This window comes from Ceratotherium simum, chromosome 10 (assembly GCF_057802395.1).
Source record: "Ceratotherium simum simum isolate JZ-2026a chromosome 10, ASM5780239v1, whole genome shotgun sequence".
NCBI lineage: Eukaryota > Metazoa > Chordata > Mammalia > Perissodactyla > Rhinocerotidae > Ceratotherium > Ceratotherium simum.
The window spans coordinates 14,889,343-14,906,959 of NC_141909.1; the positions used below are offsets into that span (position 1 = coordinate 14,889,343).

The window sequence follows — 17,617 nt, forward strand, 5'->3', positions numbered from 1 at the left end:
GCTTTCTCACGGGAAATACAAGGACCTAGCACAGGCCCTGGAGATCATAGGTGCTCTATAAATGGTGGCTCTTTGGACTGGGGTGATAGGAAAGTCTTTAAGGAGGGAAGAATTTCAGCTGGATTTGGAAGCATAAGCAAGATTCAAATTAACAGGCAGCAGTAGGAGGATGCTTAAATTTGGGGGGTCTTGGGTAAACAAGGATTGGCAAAGCATCCTTGGTTTGTCCTAAGCCAACCACAGTGGCTAGATGAAGGTATATGCCAGGGACTAGTGGGGCCCTTTGCATGGTGATGGCAGCTTATTTAATGAAGACTATAAACATATTACATCACACATGACCTATTTAAGGTCACCATAGAGGAGAGAGAGTTCATACACAACTGACAGACGCATAACTTCAAAATCACTCATTTACAAAAACACACTTAAATTCAGAGGTTGTGAATTTGACAGCTGATAGGGTTAGAATAAACCCCTCTATCAAGTGAGCATCTCTCCTCTAATATTCCTTTAGCAGTATCCTTCAAGACCTGAAAAGGTGGGGGCAGCAATTAAAAACAGAAGGAAGAAAGTACGTTCAATCTACCATCCTTTGGATCCACCCTAAATTAATCCTACCTCTTCATGCCATCAGCTGGATTAAGCCGCATCAATTACAAATAACAAATTCCATTAAAAAATACAAACAAATTTTATTTGCACATAAAGGAACAGCATCCAACCGAGCTCGCACAGCCTAGCTTAGTGCCACCAGGGGGAAGTTTGAACGGTTTTGGCCGACAAAATTGGAGCCAGAGTCAATTCCTTTCATAGACCTATTATCCAAATGGTGCGAATGAGGACTAAACCAGTGTTTGACTATCTCATTCACTGTTTTAGCCAATTTTTAGTGAGAAATTGCACTGTCAGTCATTGTGCCTCACTGGCTTTTTCTTCTTCATTTATTCCCCTAAAAAGACAGAGGGTCTCAATCCTTGACATCCTCCCAACATTTTACTACTCTATTCCCAATGCCACCAACCAGTACGGCAGCCCTTGTCCAGGATAATATTTAGATACATCCAGCCCATCATGCGAACTGCCTTTTGGATTGACATGCACACTACCAGATCATTTTAGAGATGGAAAGTGCTTCAAATTTTTCAGATTCGTATGTGAGTTGGAAATATGTAATCATTTCCGCCCTTCATTTCCTACAAATCTGAAATACCAAAGTGAGCTCAACTCTGGGCATGTTTAGAGACATTCTGCATATTGTAGTCATTCTTTAAATTCACCCTGTCTAGATGTGTTACAAACATAAGTTGCCCAAATTCAAAGTAATTGACTTTCAGCTAACTGTGATCAAATAACAAAAAAAGAACATGCCATATGTTACAGCATGAAAACCCACCCTAAATTCAGAAGTTTCCACCCCAAGGAAACTTTGAATAGCCTGCCTTGAAACCACACACGTATTCTACTGTGGATAAAAATAATGCATTCACTGGGGGAGGAGAGTGTAAATTTGTCTCACTGCACAGATTATTTTTTTAACAGAATTATTTTGTCTATTTGTTATACTGAAAATATTCACAAAATGAACATCTTACCATCATATTTGTACAAAGAAAATAAAGGTTCTTCTGGCTGTTTCAGAATACATTTGGTATTTGTTCAGCGTTTCTTTAGCGAAAAGGAGAAAAGAGAGACTGGAGGGATAGGAGCAGCAAGCATGCATAAATTAAATTGCACTTTTATCTCCAGTGAATATTAAATACCAAAACCCACATTTTAATATATCTGATTATCACATGTACTGAACTCCACAATGGGGAATACTGTAAAAAGTAACTATAGACCATAGATGCCAAATAAAATGTATCTATACCATACGGCTATGAAACCAATCCTCAACACCGACGTTATACAGAGTTATCTTCTAAGTCTATTTCCGTAATGGAAAAATGAAGCTCTAGAGCTATAATTTTACATAGGGACAATGATTAGAAGACTGGAACAAACATATGGCACTTTAGCTTTTCTTGACTGTAAGCGTGCTTGCTTTATCAAAGAGCTTTTTCTATTTTATTATTTAGTTGCACAGATCATGAGCTTGCTGATGGAAGAGGCTGTCTTGTGCATTCAGTGTCTTAGGAATGGAAGTTATTAGATGTACTAAATTAAAACAACAAAAACAGCAATAAAAAAACGACTATCAATCCTTCTCAGACGCGCCTAGCCAACACAAGATAGAACATTAAACCCGAATAGGTTCAGTTACCTTGCATTCAGTAGAAAACTACAATAACTCAAGACAGTTTTTAGGTGGCTTTGGCCTCTGAGCAGTATGTACTAAGCACCATTTCAGCACTATTTACACAGGTAATAAACCATAATTATTAAAGGGGAATAAATGCATTGCTGTGGGCTAAACCACAATCTGGTCTTCCCATCAATAAAAATATCTTTTCACTTGTGACAGTTATTTTCTTGGCTCGAAAGGTCACCATTTGCCTGAATAAATAGGTGAAGAGGAAGCTTTTCAAGCTGTGTTTATAAGGAAAATGAGACCCCAAATTGGAGGAGACGTGTATGGTAATGAGAAAGTGTGATGATGAGTTGTGTGTAACTGCAGTCAAACGCCTTCCCCCTCGTATGAAAATTTAATGATGGGTTACTTTTCCAGCGGGAAAGTAATAACCTAGGTGAGGAAAGTTGTACATTCCAAAAATGAAATTATTTTCAGTTTTAAAATATAACCCCAATGCTCTATACCTGCAATTTTGTCTGCCACTTTCATTAACCTAGCACATAGAATGAACATCTCATTCTCTGAATTACTCTCTGGCCCTTACAATTTGGCAGGGAGTTAGCCACCATGACATGGATGCGGATCACATTTCTTAGCTCATTGGAAGTTCTGGCAAATTATTCTGGGCAAATGAGGGAAAATAAGAATGAAATGCAGTAGTTATCATCTTTCCCCTGGTGTGTCTGTGTTTAAGAGATGATATTTGATCTGCATGAGGTATAATTCTCCTTCTTTTCCCTTTTAACCCCATCATGGAATAGGTATACTGTTAGTAGGTGGACATAAAGCATACACGTCACACTCCTACAGAATGGAAGATCTCAACTGCACAATGCCTCAAATATTGCTGACGCTCAGCATATGTTAATTGAATTAGTGAATTAATATCATGTTTGTGCTCTATGTAGTATCTAACACAGATACTACACGCTTGTAGGATGGAACCCACAACATAAATAACTGATTATAAATATAAATTTGTGCTTGTGATATAAACTTGAGTAAAGCTACAAAATACAATGTGGACTTTGTCCTTCCATGTTCCCATGCCAGATATTAATACTCCTTCCACAAGCACAATCAGTCGTCCTATTTCCATCTTTCTTATGACAAAAAAGCAAGAATGAGGTAATAAGAGAAATAAACTACCTGCATGTAATCCTTTTGATTTAAGTAAATAATCAATTTCTGCTCTATTTAGTGCCAAAATGATTGGTTTGACCTGCATTATTACTTTTCATTGGTTTGTTTTGGAATCATGGCAGAGAGAATAACAGATAAATAACACTTATCTATTAAAAATAGAAGACTGTCAGATTAAGAGAACCAGCCCCTGACAAATAGACCACTTCTGTGTGCTGTGTGCTGAATACTCATTTTATGTATTGATCATTTTTTTCCACCCATATGTCTTTGCTGAAAGCTAAAGAACCAAATAAAAAATGCTGTGCAAATATGTTTGTGTTATGTGTGCATACGTGTGTATATATATATATATGTATTTATCATATATACTATACACACTCATACAGCATTTTTCTACTGTGACTGTCCGAGCAACCAACTCTTAAATCATCTAGTAACTTCTTGCTTGGATGGGTCTTCTGATGGCATCCTTGTTGTCATATGCCACTGTGAATTGCATTGTAATTAGCTGTACATTTCATGTCACGGAGCTGCACTACCGAGTGATAACAGGTTAGGGCTGTCAGTTCAAGTGTCAAGAGTATGAAAGGATATTAAGTGCAGAGATGACAACACAATGGGAATACTTGAAATCCAGGAGACATTCAAAGTTTGGTCCTCTATCAAGCAACAGGCTACCTTTGCAAGAGAATCTATTTCTAGGATCCACTGGCCCACCAATATGTGCATACTGAGAACTTTGTTCTGAGGCTTGTGTTTTGGAGAAGCCTCTAAAATTATACACACAAGTCCCCCAGCCCTGACTCCACTTACATTTCTGACTGCAAATGAAGACTTCATTTCAAAAGTATTGGATGGTATCATATATTAATGCCAACATTTTATTTAGCTACTTAAAATAGTTCAAAAATTAGACATCTCCTATTGTCCCGCATGTGGTGTCCCTGGATAAACAGAAATGTAGTATAAAATAGACCACCTTTTGGAACATCCATGTAGAAACCAGTGAAAAGTGACATTATGAAAAAAATCAAAATACAAAAGAGAGACTAAGAGAAAAGATAATTATTTTTCCCAGATTCCTATAAATTATATATAATAGAAAATATAGAACTTTTTATTCTGATCAAAATAGTTTAGTTATTGAGGCAACAAATGCATGTGTAAAATCAAGATTTAATCAGTGCCACCCAAACCCACTTTATCCAAAATTACAATTGCTAAACTATCTCTGGATAGGTAAATATTAAAGGACTTGTAGAATGTGACTTAGCTCTCAACTTAACCTTCCAGGTTTCCCAGCATACAAAGATCATTTCAATTAGAGAGGTATGTAGAGTAATGTGGCATAGAAATGCCTACTTCTGCTAAAAACAAACACTAGCCTTCAAGTCCATCCATCCACGTTTCAATTGTTTTCAGATTCTCTGTGGTTGGTAATTCTTATACCCCAAAGTTTTTACAAACTGAAGATAGAAGTAATTGTGTTCTATTATTCTAAATGACTTAGGAATTGTTTAAGTTTTGTTTTTGTTATCATTACAGAAGGTTTTCCCCCCTACAGAAAAATGTAAGACTCTTGTGTAAGCAAATGATGGTCCAGTAACACCAATAGAAATTAAACACATGATGAGAGAGTATTTCCCCAGGACTGAAGATCATTTCACAACCATGTAATGACTTAGCCAAATAAACCCAAATCTATTAGCAGAAGTGGCTACCAATCTTGTTTCCCAGTGCTTTGGCTAGCACCTGCTTGGAACAAAATGACAACAAGTGAATTATGAATGTATTAAACCAATGATGAAATAATACCTGCTACCATTCATGCTCTTACGATGTCTTAATGAGCATGCAATAAACAGGAGATTGCTTTAGAGACTGTCACCATCAGTAAAAATTCTGCAAGGCACACTAAGGTTTAATTAAAACATCTAAATGTGGGAGAGAAACACAATTTGATAGATACATTTGAATATCATAGCATTGTCACTGAGCTTTTGTAATGAGATTAGATTCCTTCTTTAATTGACATTTCCAACTGAGGCACGAGTAAGACAGATTTAATGGGAGTAGTTATATATAGCTGGACTCTAGTAGGATGAACAAGTATTTGACATTTAAGTATTGTAAACGATGCATTATATGTTCCCCTCACTAACGCACTATCAATGTGAAGAAGGATAAGCAGATACTTTAAATATACAAGGCACAGAGAATAGCACAAGTGATGCAAATAAACCTCATGACAACACTGTTGCATCAAACAAATCTTCACGAAATCACTTCCATTCAATGCACATATGGTCTTATATAAAAAAGGAAAAAGCCTCACATAGACTCTCTAAAGGTAATTTAATTTCTGTGTATAAAAAGGAATGGGAGGATATAAAGTTGCTTCTAAAAGTGTGTCAAGGATTTTTTTTTAATAACACTAATAAGGTGCTTTTCTGGAATTATTTTCATTTGGCACTAACAAAAGACATGGGAAAAATCCATCAACTAACGCAAAGTTACATCATGATCAAGATAAAAGAAATAAACCCATCATTTATTTCAAAACATCAGTATGAGAGCTTCTTTCTTTATTGGCCTTTAATGAGGTCTCCACCATGAATTCACCTTAAGCACTTTAGTTTAATGAACAACATTTGCTATTATGAAGTCTCTTTTGTATCAGGTCTAAAATCCAGGTACCGCAGCTCCAGGAACTATGCACCGTCCACTGCATTCAGTTCTCTAAGAGTCACTGCAGCCTCTGGAGTCAAAGTCATTCCCTTCCATCTGCCCAATTACAGCTGGAGCTCCTCTGATAATTCAGCACGTCCCAAAGAATCATTGTGTTCCTACAAATCTTTAAACAAAACTGCATAGGAACAAAGGATAGACCAAACATAGGAATAAAACATTTAGCTTCAGGAGGCAAGGTTTTACTGAGCATGATGAATATAAAGAGAAAATAAATGATATGAAGACTGTATGCTTTAAAAAGATGTTATGATGCTACTTAAATATTTATGTACAAACACAATTTCAGTGAGTTTAGTATGTATTTGTGAATACAAAGTCATATATTTATTTGTAAATACATACATGTCTGCCTATGGACAGGCATCCTTAACATCTAGATTGAGCCTTGAGTATTAATTAACTTTTTTGGAGAGGAAAAATAATTAGTAAATTTATGAATTTTGTTTTATTAGTGCCCAAAATATTTTTGAAGCTCCCACTGTGGTCCGGACACAAAGATAAATAATACATTTCATTGGTCTCCAGCAGCTCAGTCTATGGGATAGATAAGAATATACTCAAGCAATTACATTAAATAGACCCTTGATTTTGCTTGGGTAGTCAGCCCAGGCTTTGCGCAAGGGCTAATGCTGAACTGAATACTAAAAGATGAGGAGCCATTTTTCACACAGATGGTGTGGAAGAGAAAGGAGAAAAGGAGATATCTAAATGAGGCATGAAAGAACAAGGGCTATTCAATAAATGGCCAGACGGGGCTGGCCCCTGGCTGAGTGGTTAAAGTTCTGCACACTCTGCTTGGGCAGCCTGGGTTTGTGGGCCTGGATCCTGGGTGCAGACCTACACCACTCGTCAGCCATGCTGTGGAGGCATCCCACATACAAGATAGAGGAAGATTGGCACAGATGTTAGCTCAGGGCGAATCTTCCTCACCAAAAAAAATAAAATAAAATAAAAACAAATGGCCCCAAGTCAGCAACTTCAGACTTATTCAGTGGTTTAAAAGTGGGCTACATAGAATCTCTCAGTGCAAGAGAAGCAGGGCAGGAAAGGGAAGAACAAGTGTTGGGGTTTCTGTCCCCCACCCCTGAGATCAACTGGAGCAGCCCCATTTCATTCATTTTTCATATCAGGTTTTAAATTGGATTTCCTTTGAAGTAGTCTGCTGCTAAGAAAATATATTGGAAAATTATTTCATTAGAAGCACATGGCCCATGGCGGGGCACCCTGGGGGTGATACTAAAAAGAATCTCTGTTAATTAAGAGACTTACATGCCCACTGAAGAGGTTTGGACTTTAATCTAGGGCAATAAGGCCAAGGAAGGGTGTAATCAGATTAGTGATATGATCAGTTTGGCTTTTTTTGGAAGGTAAGTTTAGTAGCAGCAGGATGGATGATGGTTTGCAGTGGGGGTAGAACGACAGAAGCTAAGAGATCCTGAGAGTCTAGAGCAAAGGAATCTCGGATGGAGAGATGTGTTGTCAGGCATTTGATCGGGGGGATGAGAGAGAAAGAACAGTCTACATCAATTTCCCAGATTTGACAAAAGTGACTGGTTGAAAAGAGATGTCATAATTCCTTATTTCACAAAGCATTCTTACCTTCATCAACATAAAGCATATTTTGGGGGCCTAGTTTTATTTCTAACACTCATGCATCTAGCCAATCCAAACAAAATTTATATGATCAAGTGTTATTATTCTTAATTGGAGCCAAAATTGTGTAGAACCCATATAAGCAGAGCCCACTATCCCAACTAGACAAAGGAGGCAACTACCTATATGGCACATTGTGATGATTTCAGGAAAAAACAACATAATGATGGTAAGTAGTTCCCCCTCTCATTTTACAGATTTTTAAACTGAGACCCAGAACACTTAAATACCTTATCCAAAATCATATAGCTGTTTGTGGTGAAGCCAGCATTCCAAATCATGTTTACGTAGCGCCAACGTCATCATGCTCTTTCTCTATCCTCTCCCACCCTACCTACACACTCCCAACTCTTCCCTATTATTTTTCATTATGCCTGGCATTCCAGCAATGACTTTTATGAAGTATAGAGTCTCCTGGAAATTTAAATATCCCTGAAGTGTGAAGAAAAGTATGCCCAGGGTTGGAGAAGGGGATGGTTGTACCAAGATGATGGGTCAGCCTCTAGTGCAACAGTCTTCTTCACAAGTTGGCTATGGTGGCCCATGAAGATATGACCAAGAGCTGTGGTCTTACCTCTTAGGAATATGGTGATGCTAAAACCTACCTCGGCTGTGCTAGTATCTTGTCTATGCCTCTGTTGAAATATATTCTACTGTACCTGTATAATGGAAGTGTCGTCTTCCCTGTGACCCTAGATTGGAGTGCTCTAAAGGATCTTAGTTCATCCCAGAAGAGGAGTCACTGAGTGCTTCACTGCCTGGCTTCTAATAACATTTAGCCTAAACTCATTCTCCCTACCCTCTCAGAGGAGTCTTCTGATCACATAGAGCTTACAAATATGCAGGAGGATTGACAGGTTACATTTATCCATATTGCAGGGGTTCTAATGCAGTGTAATATCTTTTGGGTTGTGGGGAGGTGTTGCTGATCCATGTGGTGATGAGATGACAAGATTCATGGATGCCATCAAGAAGCACAAAATTCGCTAAGAGGCCAAGGATTATGCAGCAGCCTGCTTGGGTCAGTTGTCCCCCAGAAAGAGACGCTGGGTGGGCCGAGGGCATTTCATAAAAACTTTCCCCATCCATAAACACTGGCATCTCCCAGGCAGTGACCTGTCCTGGAGGGCTGTGCTGGGTTGTGCTCAGGGGCTCTTTCCTCACAACCCAGAGCTGTATTCCTTTTCCCTCCCTTGCATTCCTTCCTCATGTTTCTACCACCTCTGCTTTTAGGTTGGAATAGGGCCTTTGGGGTCTTGGGAACTCCATTTCTTATTACGCCAAAACTCTCCCAATGGATTCCAATGCTCGCAAGGCCAGTACCTAGTGTCTTGGACCTTTTGATTCCATTATTGGATCCCAGCACATACCACATCTTTAAATGTTTGACGAATGAATGTATGACGTCTACCTCAAAGAAAGAAATGACAAAGAACAATCTGCTGCTGCCTACAGCATGGTTGCCACAGTAACCAGTGGGTGACCTCCATGAAAGAAGGTGTCTGTGGGGGCAGAAAGCTAGGGAAGAGCAGCATTTCGAGTGAGTTCCTCATAGGAAAACAAAAAGGAAGCACACCACAAAGAGTGGAGAGCAGCAGCAAGTGTTATGGATAACTATCTTTGGCTGGGCTTTGCAGCAATTGCTGAGGCGGGTTGGGATTTGAACATTCGAGTGGGTGTGAGTTGTGGGAGGGATAGGGAATGTGGGAGTTAATAAAGGCACCACATATGCACAGCTGAAGGTGTCTGTGTAGTCCTTTTACATTAAGAATCCATGTGGTTGCTGGGGGGAAGGGTAGGGAGGAGTTCCTTGTGTAGGCTCTTCGGGTGAGGCAGGCAAGGATGCTGCACCGGGCTTTAAACAAGCCTGGTCAGAACTTAAGGAGATGCTCATGTTTCTCAACATTAATTAATATTAATTAGTTAGTTCAATCATGAGTCAACTTTTGACCATTAAGATGCTCAGAACACAAAGATCAGTGCTGGTCCTAGCCAAGAGCCTAATAAGGAAACAGGTTGGTATCTGAAGATGATATCTCTATGTGGAAGCAAAATAACAAGCACAGAAGAACTTTGCTGAGGCCAGCCAGATGGGTGAGAGTGTGGCGAGGAAGAGAGCAGAGCCACAGCACATTGCGACCTACAGAAGCGACTTCTTTGTTCCATGACCAGTTAAGGAAATAGGTGTGATTTTCCTATCATCTCCACACTCAGGGTGAGTGTGGGGCTGACATTTTAATAAATTATTTTATAAAGAACAAAGCATCCATTTGAAATTCTGCTTTCTTTGTTCACTCTTCCTAAGGCTGTGAGGGCTGCACTAATATCTGAATTGATAAGAAAAATAAATAAATGATGAAGTGCATAGTGTGGTAATTAGCAGGTGCACAGTTAATGAAGTAAACCAGAATTTGAATCAAAGCAACTTGATATTATTGTCAATTCTTGGTGCTCTTGAGTTCAGAAGGCCAACCTTGCTTTTATCTGGTTTTAAGTATCAGCCAGAATGCTATAATAATATATTATAAATAGGAGTATTACCAAATATCGTAGGCTCGCGTCCTAAAAATATTTCTCTATGTTAAAGAACTCAGTATGAAACAATAAATAAATAAACATTTTGACCAAGTACAATATTCACTTAAATTTGAAATGAGATTTATGTGAGTCTCGTATGACTCAAGTTCTCAAGGAGAGAAAAGAGATGTAATCAAATATTTACAACACAATGTCAAAAGACATAAGAGAATTGAGCGCAAAGTGATATGGGCACAGAGCTGCTAATAATGTCTGAAAATAAATCTCTTTTAAAAAGAAATACGACATAGGGAATGAAAATGATATATAACCTTCTCTTTCACTTTAGTTTTTCTTGAACAAAAAAAAAATATGTGATATATATGTGTATATATGAAATGAAATTTAAAATGCCAAAAGGCATTCATGACCATAGTAGGAAGACCAGCCATTCACGTTCTGTTTAATAGAGAGGCTTTCAGTCCAGCCAGGAGCCACATCTGCTGGCAAAAAGTGGGGCAGACGCAAAGCCAACCAAAATGTCAACAAAAATCTGACTCACTTACCTCCTCTTTTAATGGTATTTCTTACCTTACATATTTATCCATCTTTGTTGGTAGAGAACAGGTATCCTATAATAATGCAAATCAACCCAAACAACCTGCTTTAATACAGTAAACTCTGACTCTCAAAAGACAAAAATGTAGATGTTCTTGTATTTTACTTCCATATAATGTAATCTAAGACCAGGTTGATGTGTCAAGCAATTTTTTCTTTTAATCTGAAAATTTCCCGAACCAACCATAGAGATGACCCATGCTCTGCCTCAGATATGCTGCACACATCATGATGCAGTATTGGACCCAAAGCAAATATAAAGCCAACTTTTCCCTACTACGACTTTGCCCCTCCTCCTGTTTCTAGTTCACTTGGAGAGATTTTCTAACTAAGAAAAGCTGCTGACCACCACACCCAAGAAGAGGGTTTTGGAAGAACCAAAATAACTTTTTGAGGAACAAATCACAGCCATCTAAATTACTCCTCTGACAGAGTAATGGATCTTACAGATGAAAGAGAGCAGAAAGTGTCATTTATCTTGACTTCAGAAGGCTTGTCAACTTTTCTTGGTCTTTTCTGAAGAACACAATCATAAATAATTTAGAAAATTGTGACTTAGACCTCAAAAACTTTGAGGTAGACAACCACAGCCTGAGAATGAGGATTTTAAAAAAAAAGTTGTCTGTGTCTCTTGGGAGTAGAATGGGAATCATAAAGCGATTTATCAAGGAAATTTATTGAGACTGGTACTACCTACAAATTGATATGAGTGATTCAGATCTTAGATAATTCTTCATTTAATTCAGTAAGTATACATTTGTTTAATGGAACTGTAATGGGGTTAAACATTGCACTGGGCATGTCAGCTGTGATGTTTGCACTCTGAGAGCTGGCTTCTGGTTCAAGAAGCTCTTCCCCCATAGAGCTTGTTATGGGTTGAATTGTGTCCCCCGAAAAGTTCATAATTTAAATTCCTAACCCCAGTAGCTTAGAATGTGACTGTATTTGGAGATACAGTCTTTAAAGAGGTAATTAACTTAAAATGAGGTGAGCTCTAATCCAATATGACTGGCATCCTTCTAGGAAATTTGGACACAGACACACACAGAGGGAAGATGATGTGAAGACACAGGGAGAAGATGGCTATCTACAAACCATGGAGAGAAGCCTGGAATAGATCCTTCCCTCACAGTTCTCAGAAGGAACCAACCCTACCAACACCTCAATCTTAGACTTCTAGCCTCTAGAATTGAGAGTAAATAAATTTCTGCTGTTTAAGCCACCCACTCTGTGGCACTTTGTTACAGCAGCCCTAGCAAACTCCTCCAGAGCCCTGTGCCAAGAAGCAGTTCTGTGTTCCCTGTGGTGCACAGGTGGTGCTTACTAGACCAGGGATTAGCAAGTGATGTGAAGGTAACTCGTCTATAGGCTGATTGACCCTATTAGGTGGCCAAGAGCACAGCTCTCAGCCCAACTGGACAATGATAGTGAGCTATCCAACCAGGCTGGCTCGCTCAGCATTCACACTGGTGGATACAGTAGATTGATAGTCAAAATCTACAGAAGGTGCAGACGCACACAGAAAAATACGACAGTGCAGGGAGAGAGATCATGTGGGCTGATAGTGAAAATTGGAGCAAGAGGTTACTCCCTCAAGCTGCTTCTGACTGATTTCCAAATCTGATTCCAATCCTCATTTAGCCTTACAATAATCTCTCCTGCCTTGTTCCTTTTCCTTTTCCACTTCATTTATTTATGTATTTATTTATTTACTTATTTATGGTGAGAACATTTAAGTTCTACTCTCTTAGCAAATTTCAGTTAATACAGTGTTATCAACTATAGTCACCATGTTATACATTAGATCCTCAGAACTTATTCATCGTATAGCTGAAAATTTGTACCATTTTACCAACCTCTCCCAATTTCCCCCACCCCCCAGCCCTTGGCAACCACCATTCTACTCTCTGTTTCTACAAGTATGATGTTTTTAGATTCCACATATAAGTGAGATCATACAGTATTTGTCTTTATCTGTCTGATTCATTTCACTTAGCATAATGACATCCATGTTGTCACAAATGGCAGGATTTCATTCTTCATTATGGCTGATTAATATTCCATTGTATACATATACCACATTTTCTTTATCCATTTATCCATCGATGGACACAGATTGTTTCTATGTCTTGGCTATTGTGAATAATGCTGCAATGAACATGAGAGTGCAGATGTCTCTTCAAGACAGTGATTTCATTTCCTTTGGATGTATACCTACAAGTCAGATTGCTGGATCATATGGTAGTTCTATTTTTAATTTTTTGAGAAACCTCAAAAAATTTCCACAGTAGCTGCACCAATTTACAATCCCACTAACAGTGCACCAGGGGTCTCTTTTCTCCACATCTTCAACAGCATTTGTTATCTCTTGTCTTTTTGATAATAGCCATTCTAACAGGTGTAAGGTGGTATCTCATTGTGGTTTTGATTTGCATTTCCCTGATGGTTAGTAATGTTGCGCACCTTTTCTTAAAACGTTCTTATGCAACCAAATGTCCAAGAGAGACTTGATCTTACATTGTTTTGAAATGAGAAAAACTGTTATTCCAGATGGTAGAAGGAGAAGTTTACAAATTGCAAACTAGATTTGCCTTTGGGAGAGATCATTCTTTATTTGAAAAGAAACATTTTTTCTCTTAAAAAAACTGGGACCTTTTCATTCTGCAAGTTCTGAGAAAGTTCCTGCCCATTTTACCATTTTATTCTGAGGAAGCACTATACTCAATGAAATAACCCAAATGTCCTTTCTTTAGAATGAAATAGTAAATGTATCTTTCAGTATTGGAAATTGTGTATAGAATATATATATATATTTAGAATATAGTGAAGAATTATTTCCCCTCAAAATTAGACAATATAGTTCTTGATTTTCTCAAATCTGAATTTAGCTTTAGATTTAGGGAGATCTAAATCTATAAAATTAAATTTATACTTAAAATTACAATTTACCCAAGGAATGTGTGTGTGTGTGTTGCTTTTGTTTGTTTGTTTACATTCTTATCCAAGCATTAGCTGCCCGAACGTCAGGAGTGGAGAGTGAACTCCTGCAATAAAGGCATGCAGCCTGAACTTCTCTTCATCTTAAACTGGAGGAAAGGCTGGGCACGATGCAGCAAAAGCTGGAATGGGTTATTTGGATGCTATTTTTACCATTATTTCAGACTAAGGTTAAATATGGTAAGTTAAATCCATGCATTTACCTCTGCTTTTTCCTGAAATGTGATTTTTTAAAATTTTTTTAAAACCATTAGAGAAATAAAAATGGCATAAACTCACAAGGATCTTTCTCTTGAGAAGGGGAAAGGAGACAACAGCAAGTAAGAGACATCAACTAAATTTTTTACAGCAGAGCTGAAGTATAAGTCTCTGGTGCGTGGGAGGGAGGAATGGGGATTGGGTAGGCCAAGAAGAAGTGAGCAGGTGAGCACTGCTGAACCACACAAAGGCTCTGAAATTGGAAGTGCTGTGGGCTTCTGAGGTTCTTCCTCCATCCTGAAAAAGGAACGTTTATTTCAGCTGAGACTAATTCAGAGTATGTGAACCCAGGAACATTGAGTCCATTTGAGGGCAATGGAAGAGAGGCCTAATGGAAGGACTAAGTGAAAGTCTGTTCATGAATGATGAGAAGCCTGGTCCCTTTCCCTACTCGGCTCCCACAATGCTAGCAGCCCGGCTCAACCTCCTCAGGAGGAAATTAGAGGGTTTCTCTCTCAGAAAAAGGGCCACATATATGGGGAAAAAAAGACTTAGAGAAATTGACACTTGGAGTTCATCCAGCAAAAAAAGCTAACTCACTTTGTGATAATCTCATTAGGTTATTATTACATTGCTATTAAGTATGAGCAAATATCCAGACATTTGAAGAAATCTTCCCACATGACAGAGAGAGGTAAAAACAAACTAGATTTTTTTAAAAAGGCACTTTTAGAAGAAAAAGTGATGATATAGAAAGTTAAAAAAAAAAAACTAATTGAAAAATCCTGAGATGAGAAAATATTGTGGTCATGAAACAAGAATTTGATGAGGAAGAACACTATATTAGACATTAAAATTTTAATATCAGAAATATAAAATATCAATGGGAGGATTAGAAATCTCTCAGGAACTGGAACAAAAAGTTCAAGAAACAGAAAACACACGAGAAAATATAACTAAATCAGAGGATTCACCTAGAACGACCTGGGAGAGTTGACAACCACCAAATAGGAGTTCTTGAAAAAGATAGGTGGCATACAGGAGGGAAAAGTCCAAAGAATCAATAAAGAAAATATCCTTGAAATAAAGGACATGAGTTTCTAGGTTAAATTGCCTACAAAGCAAAATGATCAACAAAAACTAACACCAAAACACATCGGAAACAAATTTCTGTTGTTTAAGCCACCCAGTCCGTGGTACTTTGTTACGGCAGCCCCAGTAAACTATTACATTTGGGAACTGCATGATGACAATTGTCCTATCGAGGACATGGAGCCAGGACACATCCTTACAGTTAGGCATTGATTTAGTTAAAGGGAACTGCCATTGTCAATCATCTTGGGAAGAGAGTAAATCCTGGTGCAGGAAATGAGCAGTCCTTGAAGTATACAAGAGAGAAGAGACTTCTGATTTGAATTCTAAAGAATTTGGGAGATGATGGGTGATGGCATTCAGGCCTGGACTCTAAGTTCTGAAAACAGTTGGAGTGTTCCCAGTAATGAGGTAAACTAGCAGCAAGGGAGTTGGCCCAGTAGATATTCTCTTAAGGTCAGATTTGGACAGAGGGGCTATCTTCTACTCATACTTATAAGCCACTCTTTGGTGATGTACTCTCATTATCCCTGTGAACTACTCTTAAATTTCATAGCCTGTTCTTCTTGCACTGGGGGTCTGATCTCAGATATTAGAAGGCATGGCCAAGGAACAGCCAGAGTGGAGCCATCAGTGGTGGACTCCTATGGAGGAGAGTTATGCTATCAGATCTTTGGCTGCACAAACAACACAATATTTTCCATTTCTGTTAGCTGCTCATTATCTAATTGGCACAGTGGGCCAAAAGGCCAAATCTCTTCCAAGGAACAATGGATTGTTCAACAGCCTGAGAAAATATCTGATTACCGGAAACAAAATTTGAGTCAAATATAATAGACAGAATAATTCAATATTTTATTTAATGAACCAAATCTCTAAACCTCCTCCATCTGTACCCGTATACCTGACATCCATCCAATAACCATAGATGACCTCTTCCTGAATGGATCTAGGATCAGTATGCCACTCATGTACCAGATGCCATCCCCTCTCCGGCACTTCCTTTCTCTCTAGCAGCATCATTTCTTCCTTCTACTGAATTATTTCCACTAGCATATATTCTTGCTACAAGATCCTATACCTTAAAAAATTTTATTCTTGATCTCACATTCCCCTCTGCTGTTCTCTGTTCCTCTTTATATTAAACTCGCTTAAAAGGATGTCTATATACACCTGCTCCGCTTTTCATCCACCATTCTCTCTTGAATCTACCTCAAATAGACTTTGTCCCTATTACACCACAAAAAATGACTTTGCCAAGGTCAACAAGGACCTCCTCTTACTCAACCTTTAAGCAGCATTAAGCACAGCTGGCCACTCCCATCTTCTTAAAGCAGTTTCTTTATTTGGTTTCCAGGACACCACATTCTCCTAATTTTTCTATTTCATCTCTGGCCTCGCTTCTTCTGAGTCTCCTTTGTTGGTTCATCCCCCTCTTTTCAGACCTCAAAATGTCGATGTGCTCCAGGGGCTCAGTTCTTTCTACATTACCTCCCTTTCTACATTTACCCTTAGGTGATCTCATACAATCCCCTGGCTTTGAAAATAATCTATAAAGTGATGGCTCTCAAATTTAGATCACTAGCCTCAATTTGTCTCCTCAACTCCACATCAGTGTATTCTATGCTCCTTAAGCCTCAATTTCCTGCTCCTCCTCCCAACCCCACTTCTCTCCCATTCTTCCCTGTCTTAAGGAACAGCAGCACAATTTTTGTTGTTGTTAGTGCCGTCGAGTGGATTCTGACTCCTAGAGACCCTGTGCACAGCAGAGCAGAACCCTGCCAGGTCCTTTTGCGCCACCCTCTCACCTTCCAGCGCTATATCAGACAATGCTCCATTGTTAGTCAGGGGGTTTTCAGTGCCAATTTTTTCAGAAGTAGGTGGCCAGGTCCTTCTTCCTAGTCTTAGCTGGGAAGCTCCGCTGAAACCTGTCTACCATGGGTGACCCTGCTAGTATTTGAAATACCGCTGGCATAGCTTTCAGCATCATAGCAACACACAGCCACCACATTATGACAACTGATAGGTGGGTGGTGTGTTTCCCTGGCCCGGAAATGAACCCTGGCGTGGCGAGGAGAGTGCCGAATCTTAACCACTAGAGCTGGCTAGTAACTCAATTGTCTAAGTCAATAAAACAGCCAAGATGACAATTCCCTACTATTTTTGCCTTAGGACATAAGGTCTTTATTATGGACCTCTTTTATTAGAGAATTTTTAAATATTTTAAAATACTACCCTTTTCAAAGCAGGACCCAGAGCAAAATAATGATATGAAAAAAAATTTTTTTGAAGTGTTAAAGAAAAAAGATTACTTCTATCCAAGTGTAGGAAAGTTGAAGAACCATGAAA

At 38.6% G+C, this 17,617-nt stretch overlaps 1 protein-coding gene across 1 annotated transcript in view; it reads right to left on the bottom strand.

The window, feature by feature from the left end:
* Window positions 1-5,754: 5,754 nt before the first annotated feature.
* The window catches only part of LOC147916061 (heparan-sulfate 6-O-sulfotransferase 3-like), a 529,293-nt gene continuing 517,430 nt past the window's right edge, over window positions 5,755-17,617 (bottom strand). The window contains exon 3 of the mRNA XM_087435911.1: window positions 5,755-6,308. Within this exon, the coding sequence (XP_087292037.1) occupies window positions 6,289-6,308 (20 nt within the window). The 3' untranslated portion in view covers window positions 5,755-6,288. The remainder of the gene's footprint in view (window positions 6,309-17,617) is intronic.